The sequence below is a fragment of the Micrasema longulum genome, unplaced genomic scaffold (genome assembly GCF_059751315.1).
Source record: "Micrasema longulum isolate JH-2025_06_02 unplaced genomic scaffold, ASM5975131v1 h1tg000261l, whole genome shotgun sequence".
Classification (NCBI taxonomy): Eukaryota; Metazoa; Arthropoda; class Insecta; order Trichoptera; family Brachycentridae; genus Micrasema; species Micrasema longulum.
In genome coordinates, this window is record NW_028277465.1 from 683,387 (window position 1) to 703,927 (window position 20,541).

The 20,541-nt window shown below is 31.6% G+C and overlaps 1 protein-coding gene across 7 annotated transcripts in view; it reads right to left on the bottom strand.

Annotated features, from left to right (window-relative positions):
* Positions 1 to 20,541, bottom strand: part of Irk1 (Inwardly rectifying potassium channel 1) — a 108,603-nt gene that overhangs the window by 10,822 nt on the left and 77,240 nt on the right. For 4 of the 7 annotated variants that reach the window (XM_088224034.1, XM_088224033.1, XM_088224032.1 and 1 more), the window contains exons 3-7: positions 18,289 to 18,624; positions 17,139 to 17,232; positions 15,084 to 15,263; positions 8,858 to 9,047; positions 2,115 to 2,239 (exon numbers count right to left, since the gene is read on the bottom strand). In XM_088224034.1, coding sequence (XP_088080160.1) covers positions 2,115 to 2,239; positions 8,858 to 9,047; positions 15,084 to 15,263; positions 17,139 to 17,232; positions 18,289 to 18,624 — 925 coding nt within the window. Of the gene's footprint in view, positions 1 to 2,114; positions 2,240 to 8,857; positions 9,048 to 15,083; positions 15,264 to 15,870; positions 16,051 to 17,138; positions 17,233 to 18,288; positions 18,625 to 20,541 lie in introns of all 7 variants that reach the window. The other 3 variants (XM_088224030.1, XM_088224029.1, XM_088224028.1) reach the window with 1 other exon arrangement.

The window sequence follows — 20,541 nt, forward strand, 5'->3', positions numbered from 1 at the left end:
TTTCCAAATGTTAATTATATGTATTTAAAAAAAAATGTTTCTTTCAACAATGTTTGAGTAGGTATGTCCAAATGCTTGCAGACTGCCTGGATTTCCTCCCTAGGGAGTTGTTCATATTAAAATTTATTTCAACATGTTACACAGTATGTAAAGTGGCCACTTAAACCAGCCAATGACAGGTCATAAGCCCTGTAAATGCCTAGACTTCCATATTCCCTTCTCAAAAATGTTTTCCCTCTCTGTTGAAATAAATTTAAATATGAACAACTCCCTAGGGAGAAAATCCAACCAGTCTGCAAGCATTTGGACATACTCAAACATTGTTGAATTACTACCTGGTAAAAGAAGAAGTATAAAAATTGGAAAATTGTTTTCAGGCGTTGCCTAGTAGGTAATTTGGTTCAGCCGGATGAATTTCACCCGCATGATAAAGGTTTCAGCTCTTTTACTTCACAAAAGTCAACAGATGGAAGGGTTGAGGAAATGTGGATGTTCAAACATGGGCAGAATGGTGAATGTTACACAGTGTGTAAAGTAGCCACTTAAACCAGCCAATGACAGGTCATAAGCCCTGTAAATGCCTAGACTTCCATATTCCCCTCTCAAAAATGTTTTCCCTCTCTGTTGAAATAAATTTAAATATGTTTCTGTTCCTATATTTGTGGTGATATACTCATGTGTCTGTGTCTGTGTGAACTAATTGCTAGTCCCATCTCGACACAGGACTTTTATTCCCATGGAGTTGGGACTTATGTCTCAAGTAATGTACAATAAACTTATGTATGTTAATAAATAAATAATAATAAATAAAATATTTATAATTTTTTTAAGATACATTAAATACATAATTATTTTAATATACTGTAACGTATTAACGGCGTATTTTTTTTAATTTACGATCTTCCACGTGACTTATGGTCTCCGGGAGATTATTGAACCACCTTGGAATAATGTAATTTATTGGGCCTTACTTATAAACCTAGATCAAAAAAGTGTCACAAAATTAATTTTGAATTAGTACTAGAAAACCATTTTAGACCAATCAATTCATTTGCTCAGACTGATTTCAGTTATCAGCAATCCGTTCCAGGCACTAACGCACAACCCAACACTCTACTTATTTAATGTATAATTTGAATATTAACTATAACGACTATGTTTTGGACAGAGGCATTAAACCACAATTTAGTTTAAAGTTCCTTTAGTTCATGAGCCCTAAAAAATTATGACACTTAACTCATGCCCAAACGCTCAGTCATTTGCGTACAGCGTATTTAGTCGTTCTTCGACCGCCAGCCAGGCGTGACGTTTAGAATTGAAACCAAAATGCTCGCTTGTGTCATGAAAGCTTGTAAAAAACCTTTTGGAAAAACATTTTAAAAAGGATTGTGTAACTGTTCATTGGTAAATATTTGTTTGTGAGTGATTAACAAAGCTTAAAACAATTGATATTCAAATATAAATATTATTTTTCGTAAACTTTAAACTACGCCTGGCGGCACAATCACGAAGCTCTTCTTATTTACAGGGCTGCACCGATAGGAATACGTTTTTTCAACTTAATAAATGCTAGTTGATATTATTTTTGCATTCCCCAAAATCCAGTGAAAAGAAAATAAGGAGTCGAAATTACAAGATATTTAAGGGGGAAAATCTGATTCGAATCCACCAAAATAGAATGTCGATTGTAAACGTTAAAATACAAACTTTTTTATAGACCAAAAATGCGTATCCTCTAATTTTTGGTAGCATTTGAATGATTGTTGAATGCAGCCCTGGTATAAATAAAAAAAACTCAGTAACTATGGGCACGTTTTCGTGTCACTACTTTTTAAAATATTTTACTCTGGATGGCGCGTCTATGTATTAATATGTCAATGGTTTTTAAACAATTGCGTTGGTCATATACACATTCTGTCAAAAAGACTGGGCCAATAGGTGTTAGCGGTTTAAATATTTTTGCTACAATATGTATAAGACCAACGCTATTGGTTAAAAACACGTTTTAAATAATGAAACTGCATTTATATAATTGTAGTAATTGTGAAGCCTTTGTCCTGAACACAGTCGACATTGTTATTCTTTGAAATATGGTAGTCAAATACATTTAAAACCTCATATTCTCCAGTCTCCTTTTTGAATGACACAATGGGCTCGAATCTGTGACCCCAGAATATTTCCGAAGGGAGGAAACTGCTTCTCGCCTGGGTTGTCATTCCCGTCGACTCAATTACCCCCTCTGAAAAAACAGACCAGGTTAGCAATCCATAGCAATGATACAATACTGAACAATATCAACGAACGTGCATTAATTTCATTCAAATAAAAATCTGTACTTTTTAAGCATTTATTTTCCAAACTGCAAGCTTTAACTATGTGTGTAGTACTGATTGTCATTGATAACCCTAGTATACATGAATACATTCTGGGCCTTACTCATAAACTTGGTATAAAGTTACGCCTATGCAAAGCGGTAGAATATGTATGGGAATACTAACTTTATTCTACCACTATAATAAGGATGGTATTCCCATCCGTATTCCCACACTATGCCTAGGCGTAACTTTGTACCAAGTTTATTAGTAAGGCCCACTTTAACATTGCCTATGTCTTTTTTGTCATGTATGCTAAAGTAATTTTTTTCTAAATTTACCACTGTTTTGATCTATTTAATTATTTTTTTATATACACAAGTGTCTAGAATTTCGTTTACACGATTATTTTTACATATAAAAAAAATGAAAACATGAAAAATTCGATTATGAAGATTAATAATATCCTTTATTGTTTTTTAAATTAAATTACGCGGTATGTTTTTAAAATCTAGGTATTGATACTTTATATCAGTGTTTCCCAACCACCGGTCCGCGGACCGTTACCGGTCCGTTGAGATTTTCTACCGGTTCGCAGAAATACTTGTCGCCCATTTTTTAAGGCGTCATCTATATTTCTATAGCAGTTATAATATTATATTAAAAACCTATATACAAAATACCACATAAATACAAGTTTTTATACCTGCGTTACCGGTACTCAAATTTTTTCTCCCATTTTCACCGGTCCGCAAGCTTTAAAAGGTTAGGAAACATAGCTCTATATTATAATGGCCCATGCATGTATGCATGTAACAAAAATGGTTCTGACTTAATCAGGGAATTCCTAGCCAGTCAGGACGTTATTTGTATTTTATATCCGAAATGTTAAATGTAAACAAAAATTACATAAGTTGTTCACTTACACATATTTATGCCATTAAAAATATTTTATGAATATTCATTTACATTAAAGGTACGTCTCGAAACCGGTAGACATAGAAAAGTCGCTAATAATATGCAATTATTAACTAACATATAATAAAACGTTTGAACACAAAGTTAATGCTTTAAATAGCTTTTTCCTGTAATACAAACATAAACCTCGTTCAGAACTTACAAAATTCATTGATCAAATTATTAATTTAAAAAAAATTGTACTGTCAGCGACACGATATTCCAATATCCTTATTGTATAAATCTATAAATATTTTATCCGTTAGAGCTTTATTATGGTCCAAGCTGGTTTCTCAGCATGCGTCTCTATCTGAATATAGAAATAAATTAGAGCATGAATATAATACTCAGTTCACTAGTGTAGATGGACTAACTCTCCCTAAATTCAATAATAAATACGGGAAAAGAACAATAGAGTACAATATACCAAAAATGTATGATATGCTCCCATTAAATATAAAAAATCAAAAAAACTTATCTGGCTCAAGAGAAAGACGTCTGCTGAAAATCTGGCTTTTAGAACGTGGTTTTTTATATTGAAATTTTTTTGTGTTTTTCCTTTTTATTTGGACAATTTTTTTTATTTTTTTTATTTTTAATGTACATGGGAATATATATTTTTCTGTTTTTCCATTTAAGAGATAATATTGTGTATTTATATTAGAACTTAACTATAAGCACCTGCTGACGAACTGCAGTTTATGCAGTCCAGTAGGACTTGATAATTTATATGTTAATTTTTGTATGGTAAATTAATAAAAAAATAACAAAACATTAGTTTACACATTAAAATGAGTAAATTGCACTAAGTTATAAAACATAATTTAAGAATTCTAGTCATAAGTTAATGTTTTTTTATTTTGAATTCTCAAACTATCTGATAGAATATAATAACAATAAAAATTAAGATACTGGGTTAAAGGTTCTTCATTTTGAAAATAAAACACTCAAATTAGACTTACAAACTTAACTAAAAAAAATGCTTTTAGTTTCAGTAAATCTCACCATAAGAAGCATGGAATAGCCTCCACTTCTAGTTTATTAATATGTTATATTTTTATTCTGGGTAATTTACAGTGGAAAATTCATTATCAAAAGGCAGGAGTTTTGAGTTAATGGCATATTGACAGGAAAATTTTTTCAAATATCAGTCATGTATAATTCAACATTGTTTTGAGCCATGCATAAATTAACCTTAAATTTTGCCATATGCTCTAAAATAAATACATTTAGTACCACTAACATCGTTGTTTATTTGTGCAACAATACGGAACAATTAGTAAGTGGTCATTAGCACGTACATTTACGATTGTTTGTGTACGAAAATAGACACAAAGAGATTGATGGATACTTATGGAAGCCATTACATAATCAGATAGATCACGGGACTAAATGTAGTTTGATAGATCACAGGACTAAGTCAATCGTTGTTTAATTGATTATTAATATTTAAAGAAATAACTTTGTGGTCAAACATTTAATTAAATGTTATTAAATATTTGTATATAACCACTTACCGACTTTTCCATGCCTACCGGTTTCGAGACGCACCCGTTTCTTCGTCAGGACACCAATTAAACCAACATGCAAAATCCACCATACACGTTCACCATAGTTGTTGCACAAAAATATAAAACCAACACGACATGCATTTTAATAAGCATGTGCACTGATTAGGACAAATATGCACTGATTAAATTATGGAAATATTACTTTGTTTGAGAATTAATGAAAAAAGGAGAGGGGATGGAGGGAGGGGGTAAGCTTAATAGGTTTAATAGGTATAAGTATATAATAGGTATTTATATTTAATATTTATTATATAATAGGTATTTATATTTGATAGGTTGATCAATAATCATACAAACTTCCAATATAGTCCTTTATACGATGTTCCACTGTAATGGTCACCCTATTAAACCTATTAAGCTTACCCCCTCCCTCCACCCCCTCTACTTTTTTCATTAATTCTCAAACAAAGTAATATTTCCATAATTTAATCAGTGCATGTTTGTCCTAATCAGTGCATGTGCTTATTCAAACGCATGTCGTGTTGGTTTTATATTTTTATGCAACAACTATGGTGAAGGTGTATAGTGGGTTTTGCATGTTGGTTTAATCGGTGTCCTGACGAAGAGACGGGTACGTCTCGAAACCGTTAGACATAGAAAAGTCGGTAAGTGGTTATATAAAAATATTTAATAACATTTATCGTTGAACAATTATTTATTAAATTGATATTCGTCACCTTTCACGAGAACGTACCAATGCCACGAATCGCAAACGAAATACTTTTTTTTTTTGTGGAAAAATAAATATTTGCGTTCTTATAATTTACCCAAATATTTCATTTTGAGGGCCATTTTCAACGAGTTGTAAATAACTCACTATTAGAAAATGGAATCGAGTTAGGGTAGAGTGGGATTCGAACCACGGACCTTTGGTCCGTGAGTCCGAGACACTAGCCACAGGACCACAACCCAATTAAAACTTCCAAACTTATCTTTATTAGTATTTGTTTTAAGCCCCTTTGTATAAGTACATTTCTTGAGTTGGCAATAATTTCTAAGGTGTGTTATGCATAGGTAGGCGCAGAAGAAATAATTGAGGTTTGATAACTTTTTCTATGATTTTTGAAAATGTATTTAATATAGTTATAGGTCTATTGTTAATAATATCCAATTTATCACCGTTCTTATATACGGTTATTACGGATTCTATTTTTTTCTTTTTTGGAAAGGTGCTTTGGAATAATTCTATTGATAATGAAGGAAAGTGGCTTAAATATATAATTACAGATGCTTTTAAAAGTTTACATAGTAATTTCGATAGTGCCAGAAACTACTAGCCTTCATAAAATTTATAATGATTTTAATTTCGTCTTTCGTTGTAGGAGAGCTTTTAAATACTGATTAAGATTGAGTGGTACTAGTAAAGGGTAAATGGGTACCAGGTCTATTTTTTTTTCTGCCAAATCAGATCCAACTTTGGAGCAGTGATTATTTATAAAGTTAAGTAGCTTTTCGAAATTTTCCTCAAATATTTTTTATTTATCCATCTAATTTCAATTGGTTGTAATGTGCCTTTATTTGTAGTATAGGGAAATCTCTCTTTTAATTTGCCAAAATCTTTTTGGGTCATTATTTTCCTTGATGAGGGTTTTGTACTAGATGTTTTAACAAGTTTAGAACAAAGACTACGATATGGTTTATAAAATTTAAGTAGGTTAGTATCATACATGTTACTCTTTGTTCGTTGATGTAGTTTATCTCTTTTCCTGATACTTTCAAGCAGATCTTGTGTTACCCAAGGTTTTTTATTTATATTTTTACGTGCAATTTTAATGGTGGGAGATTTAGATTTACCTATTGATGACGGTAGGAATTCAATGAAGTAATTCCAGCTATCTTCTAGGTTACTGATTTAGTATAGTTCATCCTAATTTTTCGGTTTCAATGAGTTAATTACTTTATCTTAGTCTATTTTAGTGTTAATTGAGAAGTAATTTTGAGAATTCTGGCTGCGCTCTGTTTGAGTTGTAAAAATGAGAGTATAATGGTCGGTTATAGTGGATTGGTAAATGATTATATTAAAGTCTTTATTCGGCTTAACGCTGAACAATGTAATATATGCAAGTTCCAGTTGTATTTATACTGGCTGGGTTAATATCTACACGAGTACATTGATTGATGGCGCTTAGTAGTTCATGAGCAAGAAGAAGAAATTTATAGTCATTTGCAGTATGTCGATGTTTTGAATTCAGAGTATTGATATATTCCTGATATCTCGTATTTCTGTGAGTGACTCCAAGGTAGAAGAAAAGGGAATATACATATATCTAGTTGATGGAGATCTATATATTCTAAGTATACATGTGTCGTTATTTATGGTTAGTTTCAGACAATTCACATGTTCAGTAGAAACTTCTACCACTGTGACGTAAATGTTATATTTTATGTTTACATATAATCACTCCGACATTTTGTCGGTGATGTTTCGTTGTATTAAAACTTAATATTTTTTATGTTTTTCGGACTATATTTATCAAGATTTATTCTGCATTCAAAAAGGACTATGACGTCAAATTTGTATTTTATTTTTTACAGCATCACTACGATTTAATTTAATATTTTGGTGCATGATTTTTTAATTGTGAAGTATTTTTGGAAGTAAAAAACATTATTTAAATCAAATAATAGAGGTTGTCACTTCTGTTTTTAGTAAAAAATGTAAAATCAGTATAATCAGGGAGCATATTATAAAAAACTATACATAAAATTAATTTGGCACAAGCCATTAATATCTAGAGAAATTTTCTCTTCATATCATTTTTATGTTTAATGTCAAATATTTCAGTCATCCGATTTTCTCGCCAAAATCTTACCATTTTTAAACCATACATATTTGTAATAATTTTCCTTGTTTCCAAAATAGGTCCTTCTTGTATTTGGATTTAGTTTCGTTTAGGTAGATTTACGAATTTTCAGCACATATGTCTTTAAAGATATAAGGATTTTTTTTTAGAATACGATTATAAGTATTAAGTTTATCGAGTTTGTTAAGCTTAAATATGACTAGTCGGAGTTTGTTTGCTACCGTTTGGCGAATAAGAGCCTTATCTAAGGGATCTAGTTGTATGCCAAAAGCTTTTGCTATTATATAAGAAGTTTTTAGAGTCATTTCTGAGGGTAAAATTTTTATGCCACTTATTTCCACCGAGTTTTTGAGAGTTGTTTGCTCAGCCTCTGTAAGTTTTATGTTGATAGCAGTAATTCTGTCTTCATGTATTTTACATTATATTAGTAATTTTTCTTGTTTTTTTGGTAAATCCATTAATGTTTTTAGATTCGAATTTATCTCTTCATGTTTAACATTAATCAAATCTTGGATTTTTTATGTCTAAGAACTCTGCTTCCATTTTTCGGGATAAATCTGTTTTTAAGTTCAGTAAACTTTTTGTCAATATATTCCATGAACTTCTTGTTTGTGGAATTGGATATTTTTGACCTTGTTTATTCATGATTTTCTATTTAACTAAGTTCAGTACTCTATGGTCTCTTTAGATAATATTTTTCCGTGAATATTGGATAAAAAGCAAATCAATGTAACAATACTCACAGCGCAAAATGTCAGATCCGAAGATAGAGAACTGTCATTTAGAGACCCACAATTTCAGAACATTTTTTAAATTCGCACGAAGAAAGAACATTCAGTAATCTGAAAATGTCCCACTCAATATATGCAAGACGCTTAAATTAGTTTTTAAATAATTTTGATTAGCCACGATTATAAAGTCAACAATGCAATTATCAGGTAAGATTTTTTTCATTATTTTCTTTATTATTTTATAAGTTTTTTATCCTACTTTAAACATACACACACTTTCACGTATTTACTTTTTAAGTATTTTTTATGTTTTATTTTCTTACTTCAATGGACTTTCTTGAATTTGTATTTTTGTGGATTAATTTATTGGCCCACAATATTTTTTATATACTGTATTACTGTTGTTTTCGATGGAAAACATAATAAAATATGATAAATAAAATAAAAGAGCAAATAAAAAAACGTTTTTATAAGCCACTTACCCAACATAACAACGATCTCAAAACGTTCCCTCAACATATCAGAAGCTGATAGTCCATAGAGGGGAGAATTCTCGTTAATTTTGTGTACGATTGTGGTGGGCCAAATGAACATGAGTCTGTCTTCTTCTCCATCAGCTCCAACCTTCAACTCCTGCTGGTAGAATGGAAGAAGCTCACCTTCTCGGGTAACCTGAAGGAATGAATTTCTCGAATTAAACAACAGAACGGCATAAAGAAATTGTCGTTAGTTTAGTAGAAGTAAGCGTGCACAGATTTCGTTAAATGCATTAAAAGCGTTATTTAAAAAAAATGTGTTCAACTCATTTTTTAAACCCAATTAAATGTACAATTATTATTTATTTTATTTAGTTCTATGATTAATACAGTCTAATATATATTTACAATACAATATTTACATCTATACTTATTCTAACATTATTTATCACTATTATACACTTAATATCCTAATTTATAATATTCACTGCTTCATATGTACATTTTCATTAATTATATTCACTATTTACACTATATATTACCAAATATTTTTCACATTTATACTTTTTACATTTAATTTTAAATATATTTACATTTATTTCATTTTTTATGCTTTCTGGCATTTCCTCAAATAATTGTATTCCCTTTTACATAAGGCAGTTCTGGGACATTGCATTGTAAATTAGGTTATTTTTGCGTACCCATGAAAACACTATAAAGGTACAGTCCATTCAAATCTTTAATAAACTTTAATTATGTACGTAACAAAAAGTTTTAATTTTGTAAATCGGTTCTCCAACAGGCACTAACACATTAACATGACTGTTTAATTAACAACATTCAAGTTTTTAGTGAAAATTATTGGCGTATGGAGCGATACTTAAATTGATGACCGGTTTCATCGCTTTCGCGACATCTTCGATATCTTTATTTTTTATTCATATTTGTTCCCTATTGCTGTAGGTACCCATTATAAAATATATTATTTGCTAATATTATTTTTAATGCTTTACTTTATGACGTCCTAATAAACATAATATACGGTTTTCCGGAATGGGAAACTTGATAAAATAAATACCACAAAAATGTATGGACTTATACTTATAATGTAAGAAATCAAACACTGATTTGAGTCTACTGAACACTTTATTTTATTTTTCATCATCATAATTCCCTATCTGAACCTAATGATGCATAGGGCACTGCATTGGTACACTAATCGCAGCGTATCTTGATCATTTTTGTTACATGAAGGTAAGATAATCAGTCTTTCGCCTCAGGTACCAGCCCAGGGACTCTGAAATATTTTAGCGTGAAAACACCCTATAGAATAAATATTTCATATTAACCCTGTCGGGAATCGAACCCGAGACCTCTTGCATGGTAGGCAAATGCGCTGACCATTACGCCACGAGGCCGACATAAAATATTTTTACAAATAGAAAAACAAAAATTTCGTGACAATTGTTTCGCCTTGTTAGGGCATTTTCAAACGAATGGTTGTAACGAAATTTTTGTTTTTATATTTGTAAAAACAAAATAAAGTGTTCAGTAGACTGAAATCAGTGTTTGATTTCTTAAATTATAAGTTTAAATATGGAGTTCTACAAAATAAACACCAAATCAATCAATAGTATGTATTTATATTTATTAAAATAAGATTTTTACCGGTAACACTTTGTAACAAGGTCTTTCAGATAAAAATAATTGAATTTAATAACTAATTTGTAATTCTGAATTATCCTTACTTTTTTTTGCATAAATACATTTAATTTTATAATAAAGATGCCTATTTCGAAGATGCCGCTAAAGCGATGAAATCAGTCACTGATTATAAAAAAAATTGGTGTTCATTTTGGCATTGATTTATGAAATCAAAATACTTATCTTTTACTTCTATCATTAAAAATCTTTTTTTTTTATCAATATTCCTACAGAGATGAGGTAGAATTTTTTTCAAATTCAGGATTATCGATATTCGAGCGTTTACAGGGCTTATGACCTGTCATTGGCTGGGTTGAGTGGCCACTTTACGTACTCCCTACTTTAAAAAATATATACCTACTCCCCCTCGGGAGAAATCCAGATTTGTGTATGTACAAAAATACACATACCAAAAAATAATGTTGATTAAAAATCTTGTTTAGATAAAACCACAAAATTACTTCATTAAAAATTTCTAACTTATCATAATGTTATTTATAATTATAATTACGTAAAGTAATTAAACTTATTAGGTAGTAGTTACATAAAGTAAAATTAAAGTTACTAATTAAAACTTCCAATTATAACTTCCAATCAATGCATGGGTTTCGTAAAACGGTAGTCAATTTCAATTTCATTAAGACGCTAATTTAGGAGTTTTTAAAGAAATAATTTTTATTCCACGGTAGAGTACGCTTCGTAATGTTTTGCTATATTTTTTTTATTTTAAAGTTACATTTTACAAAATCGCTAGCCCAAAGGATCGGTGAGATATCTCTAAAGAACATTAACATATTACAACGGAGATGAAGAACATTAAAGAGAAGATAATATAGAAGTCTAGGCATCTACAAGGCTTATGACCTGTCAATGGCTGGTTTAAGTGGCCACTTTACACACTGGTTAGGCCGATTGAAAATGTGTCACAGCGTACATAAATTCCTATGCCTGTCTCCTTTTCTCTCGCCCACTTGAATCCTGTCCCTTTTGCACCTTTATAGTTCTAATAACTATTGAGTTGATGATTTTGCCACCTGGGGTCAGTGTCCGATTTGACAAAAAAAATGTATGAATATTCTGCTTTTCATACAGAAAACTTAATGTTACTTTGTTGATAAAATTAAAGATAAATGTTAACTTCCCATTGTGATAGGGGCCCAGACTATCGATGTGGTTACCGAACCATTGCTGGTACACCACACTGAATTATCTTATCTCGTCTTTTACTAGAGGCACTTGTAAATACTCGTGTACTTCGGTGTTCCTGGCAAACCAGGAAGCATTCGCTATGCCTCGCAATACCTTATTTTGAGAGCGTTGTAATATTTAAGTATTGGAGTGACACGTTGTGCCCTATAATCGTTTTCCGTATGTCCACACTGGTTTGAGTATTACTTTGTACTCTAGTTATTTATTTTCTAGTGAAAGATTGGAGCGTCTTTCCAAGAGCCACTGCATTTGACTCAATCGAAAATTCTTATCATCTCTCTTGGCTTTGATGCGGTTCTTCCACGTGAGTCTTCTATCGAAATACATTCTCAGGTATTTGATGGTGTTCTTGTATTACGATACGGCTATTCTAGCGAGCCATGATAACGCAACTCAAGCCTCCGCCGCGTCTTAATTCAATACGAGATTTGAAAAATCTAAACATGGCTTCAATAATGGCGTATCAAGACAAGCGCTGGAAAATAATTCATATTACCCTCCAGAAGTACGCTTAAATAATGAGGTTCTTCCACACAAGAGCACCATTAACAATATTAATAAGAAGAACACCCTAGAATGTATTTCGACAGAAGAGCGATATATTCACGAAATTATAAAATTTTATTGTTATCAAAAACATTTTTCACTCTATGGTATGACATTTTACACTTACATGTTTATAAATTTGTATAAACCACTTTAATTTTGAGTTACACTTCGACCGGTTTCGAGGTTACTACCTCATCGCCAGGAATCAAACTAACTTGTAATTACACGCGTTGCTAATTATACTATAAAATATTGTATGCATAAAGTTAGAATCAAAGAACATATAAGATGTCTCAGTAATAATAATTGTTTAGAATTCGCAAATCATCTTATATCCAAAAATCACGATTTTAATCAAGAAACGGGTGTAGAAATTTTGCATGTCAATAAAAATGGTTTTCGTTTAGACAATTTAGAACGATTAGAAATTAGTAAAGCCATTAATCAAAAACCAAATAATAAATAATCAATTAAATTTAACTTTGAGTCCTCTTTTAAAAATATTCCCGTTATGATTCATTTTATCTTCTTTCTCTCACTTTTTTTAATTTTTCTGTCTCTTTCATACAATATTCTATAATATAAATAGCAACGCGCGTAATTAAAAGTTGGTTTGATTCATGACGATGAGGTAAGCTCGAAACTGGTCGAAGTGTAACTCAAAATTATGTTATGTACTTACATAGTACGTATTGTATTTAGTAAGCTGGAGGTAGAAATTGCGTTCTCCACAGAATGAAATATACCCAGAATTCAGATTTTCTGATGCGTTTGGCACTTAACCTTCTTCTCAAGCCCCTGGGATCAATATTAAGATCTGAAGGAATGCAGAAATCATGTATTTTTATTGAGAAGGGTCGTTTATCGTATGCACTTGAAAACCATATGTTTCAACGCGTGTGAAATATTATTTTTCGTAAATCTCAGGATGTAGCGTGGGAAGAATAAATATACCTATTTTTTGCATCAAACCTACCCCTCCAAAAGACCAAAACTTGTATTATATAAATCGATACGCAGTCATTTGAGGATGAATTAGAAATGTAATATCTCGTGGTTACTACGTCACTCTGACGTAATACTTAGTTTTAATATACACGGTATCTTTCAAGTGTAACAGTAAAATGGTTTTAGTAATGTCTTTTAAATAATAAACTAATAAATAAAATCTTCGTGTCTTCTGAATTGATCTGGCGGACTTCGAATATTTATTATCTGTGTGCCACACTACATCGGCACATAACAAAGTGGTTTATACAAAGTTATAAACATAAAAGTGTAACTTATATTATAACTTTTTAGTCTGTGTCTGTGCTAAGACATAATAATGAACACGGAAATCAGTAAATTAAAAGAAACAATTACAATCTTAAGAATAATAGTCCAAAAAATAACGTATACATACATACAGGATGAGGTTTTTTCCAGGAACAATGAGCAATCGAAAAGAAAAAAACGAAATAAAGCATTGGTGTGGCGTAATCGCCAGAAGCATTCATGCAAAACAAAACCAAAACATGTGCATAATAAAACAATTTATAATACATATAGGCACTGGTGAAAATTAGTAGCTGAGCATACAAAATAAAATAGAAAAAGAGGTTCAACGAATCCAAGTGGGTCTAATATCTACGAAGCAGGCAAATGCACATTAAACATATTGTGTACAAAATATGCCTCGAGAAAATTACAAATACCGCGGTTACGCGAGAGAAGATACACTATTCTCAATAAGAGATGCGCTTACCTGATTGACTGAAATAATCGAATTATTCGATTGAGTTTTTTCCATCAAATGATATGCTGATCGCAAATCGAGAATAGTTTAAATTTACTTCCCATATATATGTAAGCTCTCATTCCTAAATACAATGCAACAGAAAGACGATGTTTTTTAAATATAAATACGTTAAATTTATATCTCAACAAAGCTCCGACAATAATGAACATCTATATTATTTACTTTAATATATAATATTTTGAGTTTGTCCAATTTTTTGTCGACAAAAGGCTGGATTGACAAATTACAACAGAGACGAAGAACATTTTAGAGAAGGAAATATGTAAGTCTAGGCGTTTACAGGGCTAATGACGTATCATTGGCTAATTTAAGTGGCTACTTCACACACTTTCTAACATTCACAATTTTGCCTATGTTTGAGCATTTATATTTCTTCAATTCTTCCATCTTTTGATTTTAGTGAAGTTTACGAGCTGAAACCTTTATTGTTGTGAAATGAATTATCTCATTGAATTATTTCAAATGCTAGGCAAAGCCTAAAATCAATTTTTAAATGTTTATGCTTCTTCTTGGACCAGTTGATTTAATTACAATATGTTGAGTTTGTTCAAATGTTTGTAGAAAAAATACTTGGTTTCGCCCCCTAGGAAGTTATTAGGATTTACAAATTACAACAGAGATGGAGAATATAAGTCCTGTAAATGCCCAGACTTCCATACTTCCTTCTCCAAAATGTGTATCGCTGTTGTAATCTAATTACTTTAATATGCATTTGTATTATAAGAAACAAAGGAATTTCTATCATAAACTGTTGACTTTGTTGTGATTGAATAGAGGTAATATGTTTATTTGTATTTTCAAATATTCCTCCATGGATAAAGTCTTAATTTGTCCACAAAAGTTATTTGAATTAATTACTATTGCGCTAAGTCTTCTGTTGCAGTGTTTATAAGTAGAGGAAAGTGCGGCGCTGCAAGCTATACGAGTATAAACGGACCAAATGATACTCTTTCCATCCGCTCTGAATACCTTCTTTCGAATGATCTGGGCGCGCACGTGCGCTTCCAGAATGTGCGATTTCCTTATGTCCCCGACTCGGAACAGGAGGCAGAATTCCCCGTCCCGCAAACATACCACCGCGTTCCGAGAGAAAAGCAGCGTTGTGGTTCGTTTTTTGGCGCGAGCTAGTTTCGCAAATATTAGACCCACCTATGGACAAAGAAAACAATCTATGTATATCCCAACTGTCACCTCCGGAAAACGACCGACGCCATCTTGGATTTGGTGGTCCTTGTCTGACCCGGAAAAAAGAAAATGCTGTGTATTATCTCACAAATACAAACGAAAATAGAAACACTCTCACTCCTACGCTTACACAAATTCTTACCTTGAAAATACACGAACTATTTGTATCGGATTTTTGAGATAACGAAGTCAATAATCGTAGTTTCTTTCCGATCGAACCAGAACTAATAAATTTTATATGCGAGATTTAAGATATCATATTTAAAGTGAGGCCTGTCATGAGAATGAGTGTAAACAGATTTAAATTGACTACGCCAGGAAGATTAATCGCATTCTTTAAAAAAAGCCCGATACACAGACTTGTTTACATACGTAATGTTGACGAACGAAGAAAATTGGCGTAAATCAGAAGCTTTGGCACCGTTACAAAATGTCATTCTCTGCTTCTCAATTCCCATTAGCGTGCAATAGAGAGTGACGAGATATTTAAGCATTTTGTTTGGTCAACGTTTTTGTCGTTGTTTTCGGAATCGAAGATGGCGTCGCTCGTTTATTTTCCCGCCGATTCTACCTTCTTTCTTATCATCTGCGCGCGCACGTGCGCCTCCACGATGTGCGACTTGCGCATGTCCCCGACGCGGAACATGAACACGAATTCTCCGTCCCTCTGGCAAATGACAGCCGAATTTGAGAACAGCAGAGTCTGCGCTCGGTTCTTTGGGCGGGAAAGTTTGGCGAAAACAATTCCTACCTGTAATGGCGACAGACGAACGACGTACAAACATGAAATGTATCTCGTAGGTAAGGTTAACATAGTAATCCACACCTCGCATTCCTTACGGGTAGTAAATTTAGCTTTTACATAAACGATGCATTTTTCAGCATCGAAATGACGGCCATTTAATCCAATTATAATAGGTTTAACATGCAAACCTCTTAGTTTCTAAAGGATAAGTAATTGGACACCTACTATTATACTATTATAAAATGAAGTTTGTACACATATTTTTATTACTAAATAATCGAAATTAAATAATTCAATCAGATTGTAGTCCGTGGTATTGTCGTGGACTCAAAATTTAAACTTCGTTTGACCATAACTTTATTACCGATTAAAACGCATTTTCAAAAATATTATTAATAATAATTGTGGAAAGTCAACATGTTTTTTGGATAGGTACGAAAATATCCACACTTTTAGTTCATTGATTCAATTGACACATTATTTGAATTCAATCTTGTTATCGTTACAAATCGTGCTTATAAGGTTAAATTCGTAAACATGTGTGTTTTATTGTTTTACATATTTTATTTAAATTTTATGATTTTAATTTAACAACAATAAAAACAAACAAAAACTATTATGTAGCTTTATTGATTTCTAAAATACGATCAGTTTGCATATAGAGTTGCGTTTGCGGTCTTTCCTAACACTTATAAAACGGATTAGATTGAAAATTTGTAGTCCCAACAAAGTAAATTGAAATTTATGTTTATGTAATATTTTATTTTTGCTATTTTTTAATAATTTGCATGCTTCTACATTCCATTATATTGTATCCCACCTCAACGCTGGGATCTTAGCCTCATAGAATTTGGGATAAGTTTTCATTTTTTTGTAATATATATATGTATTTGTATGAAAAAATTTACTCTTTGATAAAATGTATAATATGCAATAAATTGGTCTTATTGTGTAACGTTTAAAATTCAAATAAGTCACTGCCACAATAGAATCAAACAAACCCGAAAGATATATAAAGATTTTTGGTCTTTCAGTAATTTTTTTCTTTTCTTGTTCTTTACCTAAATTATAGATAAAATCAACAAATAACATACCATAAATGCTTGTATAAAAACTCCTACAATACTTTGAAGACACATTATGAAGATGGCCTCCGGACATTCTTGAGTTGTCATTCTTCCACCATACCTGAAGTGAAAAAAAAAGAAAATAGAGAAACAAAAAAATCATTCCTGATCGACATCCTAATAATTGCCGATGAACAGCAGTTGGCATTTGTTTTAATGTCTTGTTAAGTAAGAAAGTGTAAATATGAGGAAATGCGGTCTTACTTTTCTTCCTATAAACGTATTCTTGTATTTTCTTTCATGGCACTAGAGCGGTGATTTTTTTACACAATATAGATATTTACCATTAGCGCGATTCTACCGTTTTTGGTAAATTGTTTTTTATAGGAGCAAGTGCCATTCAAAAACTCATGATCGTGCCCAGTTTAGTCTGCTGCCTTTGGACGGACGGTAGGTATGCAAATATAAAAAACAATTTTGGAAAACGGATAATACCAGAATCCTTAACACCGTGAGTTTTTACTGCTTTTTTTCCCTCAAATGTGTTTTTTTCTCAAATGTGTTTTTTTTATCGCTTTTCTTTCCTTGGTTCCTCTTTCTCTTTCCTTCCAAACTCATTATCTGATTCCACATTTCCGCATCATTTAATACGTATAAAATAACGTACTTTTAATTTTTTTTTATTAATATTCATAGGTGCAAGCCTTATCTCCCAATTAAAAAACAGCTACTATTTTGAATTAATTAGGTTTTTTTTAAATATTTTATTTTAACATATGTTTGTATCTTTTGATATATATATATATATTTATTTACGCTTTCAAAACATCTTAAGAACTAATATAAACTTTTGTTATGGTTTTATAGTACAAAATTTTGACCAATCTCTTCTTTTGACCAGTCTGTTTTTTGGTTGACTGGGAAATATTGCTTTTAGCAATAAGTTCTCCAAAGTACTTATTCTTTGTACTTAAAGTTTTCAATAAATAAATAAACCGACACAGAAAAGTTTACTCTGATGCTCTTTCTCAAAAAAAAAAATCGGTTCAGTTTTGGAGTACGGAAAACGGAAAAATGGCACAACGAAACCATCCATCTATTTTTGGTGTATGAAATATCATTTTTTATTTTGAGAATATCAACGAAAAAAAAGATGCAATGAGGGGTAATAACTCACCCGATTGTATGCTGTGTCTCCACGCTGAAGAGGAAACTAGACGTGAAAGAATCAACGTTAATGACGCAAGGAGTCAGTTCCTCGTTTTTGTCCAGGTCTCCATGCGCGTATGCTATGAGCCACCAGACCAGCGCGAAGCCGAGCCAAGAGAGCAGAAAGCTCATGGCGAATACCAGCAAGGTCCATCTCCACTGGGCGTCCACGAGGGTAGTGAACAAGTCCTGGAGATAGCGTTTCCGCCTCTTGGAGACGTTCCCTTGTACCACGTTGCAGTCGCCATGTTTAAACACCACCCGTTTCCTGACGCGTCTTGAAGCGTACCGCGCCTGGCGATATCTGAAAAAAACATAAACTATAAGTAATACTACTAATAATCATCATCGTTGCTCCATTTCCACACCAAATAGTGCATAGGGCACTGTATTGGTACAATAACATATCAAAATCATATAAATTCAATAGAATCTGTTCTTAAAGTACCTTTTGTATAAGTTCCAAATTTCTAACCCACGTTCAAATTCAAATTACGAGCAACTTCCAACTCTTTCGTTTAAATTCTCAGATAAAACGCCGCGTTGTTTTCGATATAAAATTTCTGTATAAAATATTAAAATACAAAGTAGATACTAACCTCCTAAATAAAATACAAGTAAATGCGGGATTGAGAACACTCAGACATCGGGAAATATGTAAACTGCCTTTGTTTTCAAATAATGCTACATACCACACACCTATGGCCCGCATGTGTCGGGAATATAATATATACGGCCGAAACAATAAAATTGTCATTTTTCATGATACTCTCTCAGCTTTTGCGAATAATCTCTTAGGAATAAATCTTATTCAATAAGTACACACGTACAACTTATTTTTTTATTGCATTGTATCCTGTATAAAAAAAATATTTAAAAATATGTACTGCAACTTAATATATAAATCTATTTTGTGTAATTCTATAAATATATAAATCTATTTTGTGTAATTCTATAATTGAAGATATATATGCATGTAAAATTGTATCGACGAATGCTTTCAAATTGTTTGTTTTCTAGTATGTATCTTTGTTGAATTACCTAATAAAATAAATAAAATAACCGCAGCTAACTAACCGTTTTCCTTAATTCCTAATAATTTCTACCCATTTATTTTAATTTAATGGATTTTCGGTAGCAATAACAACAATAATAACAATATAAACTGACATTTAATACATTTTTGAAAATCACATTCCTACATAAAGAACACCCCTGCTGATAAAAGAGCAAAATTTGACATCTGCAAAAAGAAAATGAATGATTTTATGTTTTTGAATTCAAACATAAACAAGTACTTAGGTACCTGCTTAAATTCAATATTTGAATATGAATTATTTTTAGATTTGGAATTCAATCATTAACAAGTACCTAGGTTTCTACTTATCAAAAAATAATATACAAAAAATATTTTTCCTCTCTATTGCAATAAATTTAGATCTAAATAACTCCCTAGGGAGGAAATCCAGCCTGTCTACAAACATTTGGTTGTACTCAAAACATTGTTAATAATAATTATTATTATTTTTAGGTCCGTTTTATGAGTTCTATAGTGAGGTCCGCCTCGTGGTCTAATGGGATGGTTGACATGAAATAATTATTTATTCTTGATTTCTTGACCTTACCGCCAACTTATTTTCAAATAATGTTGCTCATTGTTGAAATATTATATACTAGCTTTTACTCGAGGCTTCACTCGCATGATATTGGGGAGAAATCAGTCAGGTAATTAATTAGTTCTGTCGTTTATCAATAATTTTCGCGACGGAATAATTTATTTTTTTGAGACAGAGAGTAACTTGTATCGATTGCCGGTCCTCTATCACTATTAAAAAGCATGACGATCCGTTAGTCTATGGCGATGTAGAATCGCTATTCTGTACACTAACCTAAAATCCTATTTCAAAGCAAACGAGCTTCTTCGTCAAGGTTTATGTAACTAATGAATTGATTCCTTTTTTTTTTATCATGTTCACTACATGTTCATTAAATACTACACGTGGAATCAATTCATTAGTTATGTAAACCTTAACGAAGAAGCTTGTTTGCTTTGAAACCGGTCGGTGGAAAATAAAAATTAGTGGTTAAAAACAAAGTTGTTTTATTTATTTTATTATAAAAAACATTCATCTATATATTCCGTATTTTGAATGGTATAGAAACTCATACGGGACAAACAAAAAACATTCATTTATATATACCGTATTTTGCGGACGATAAG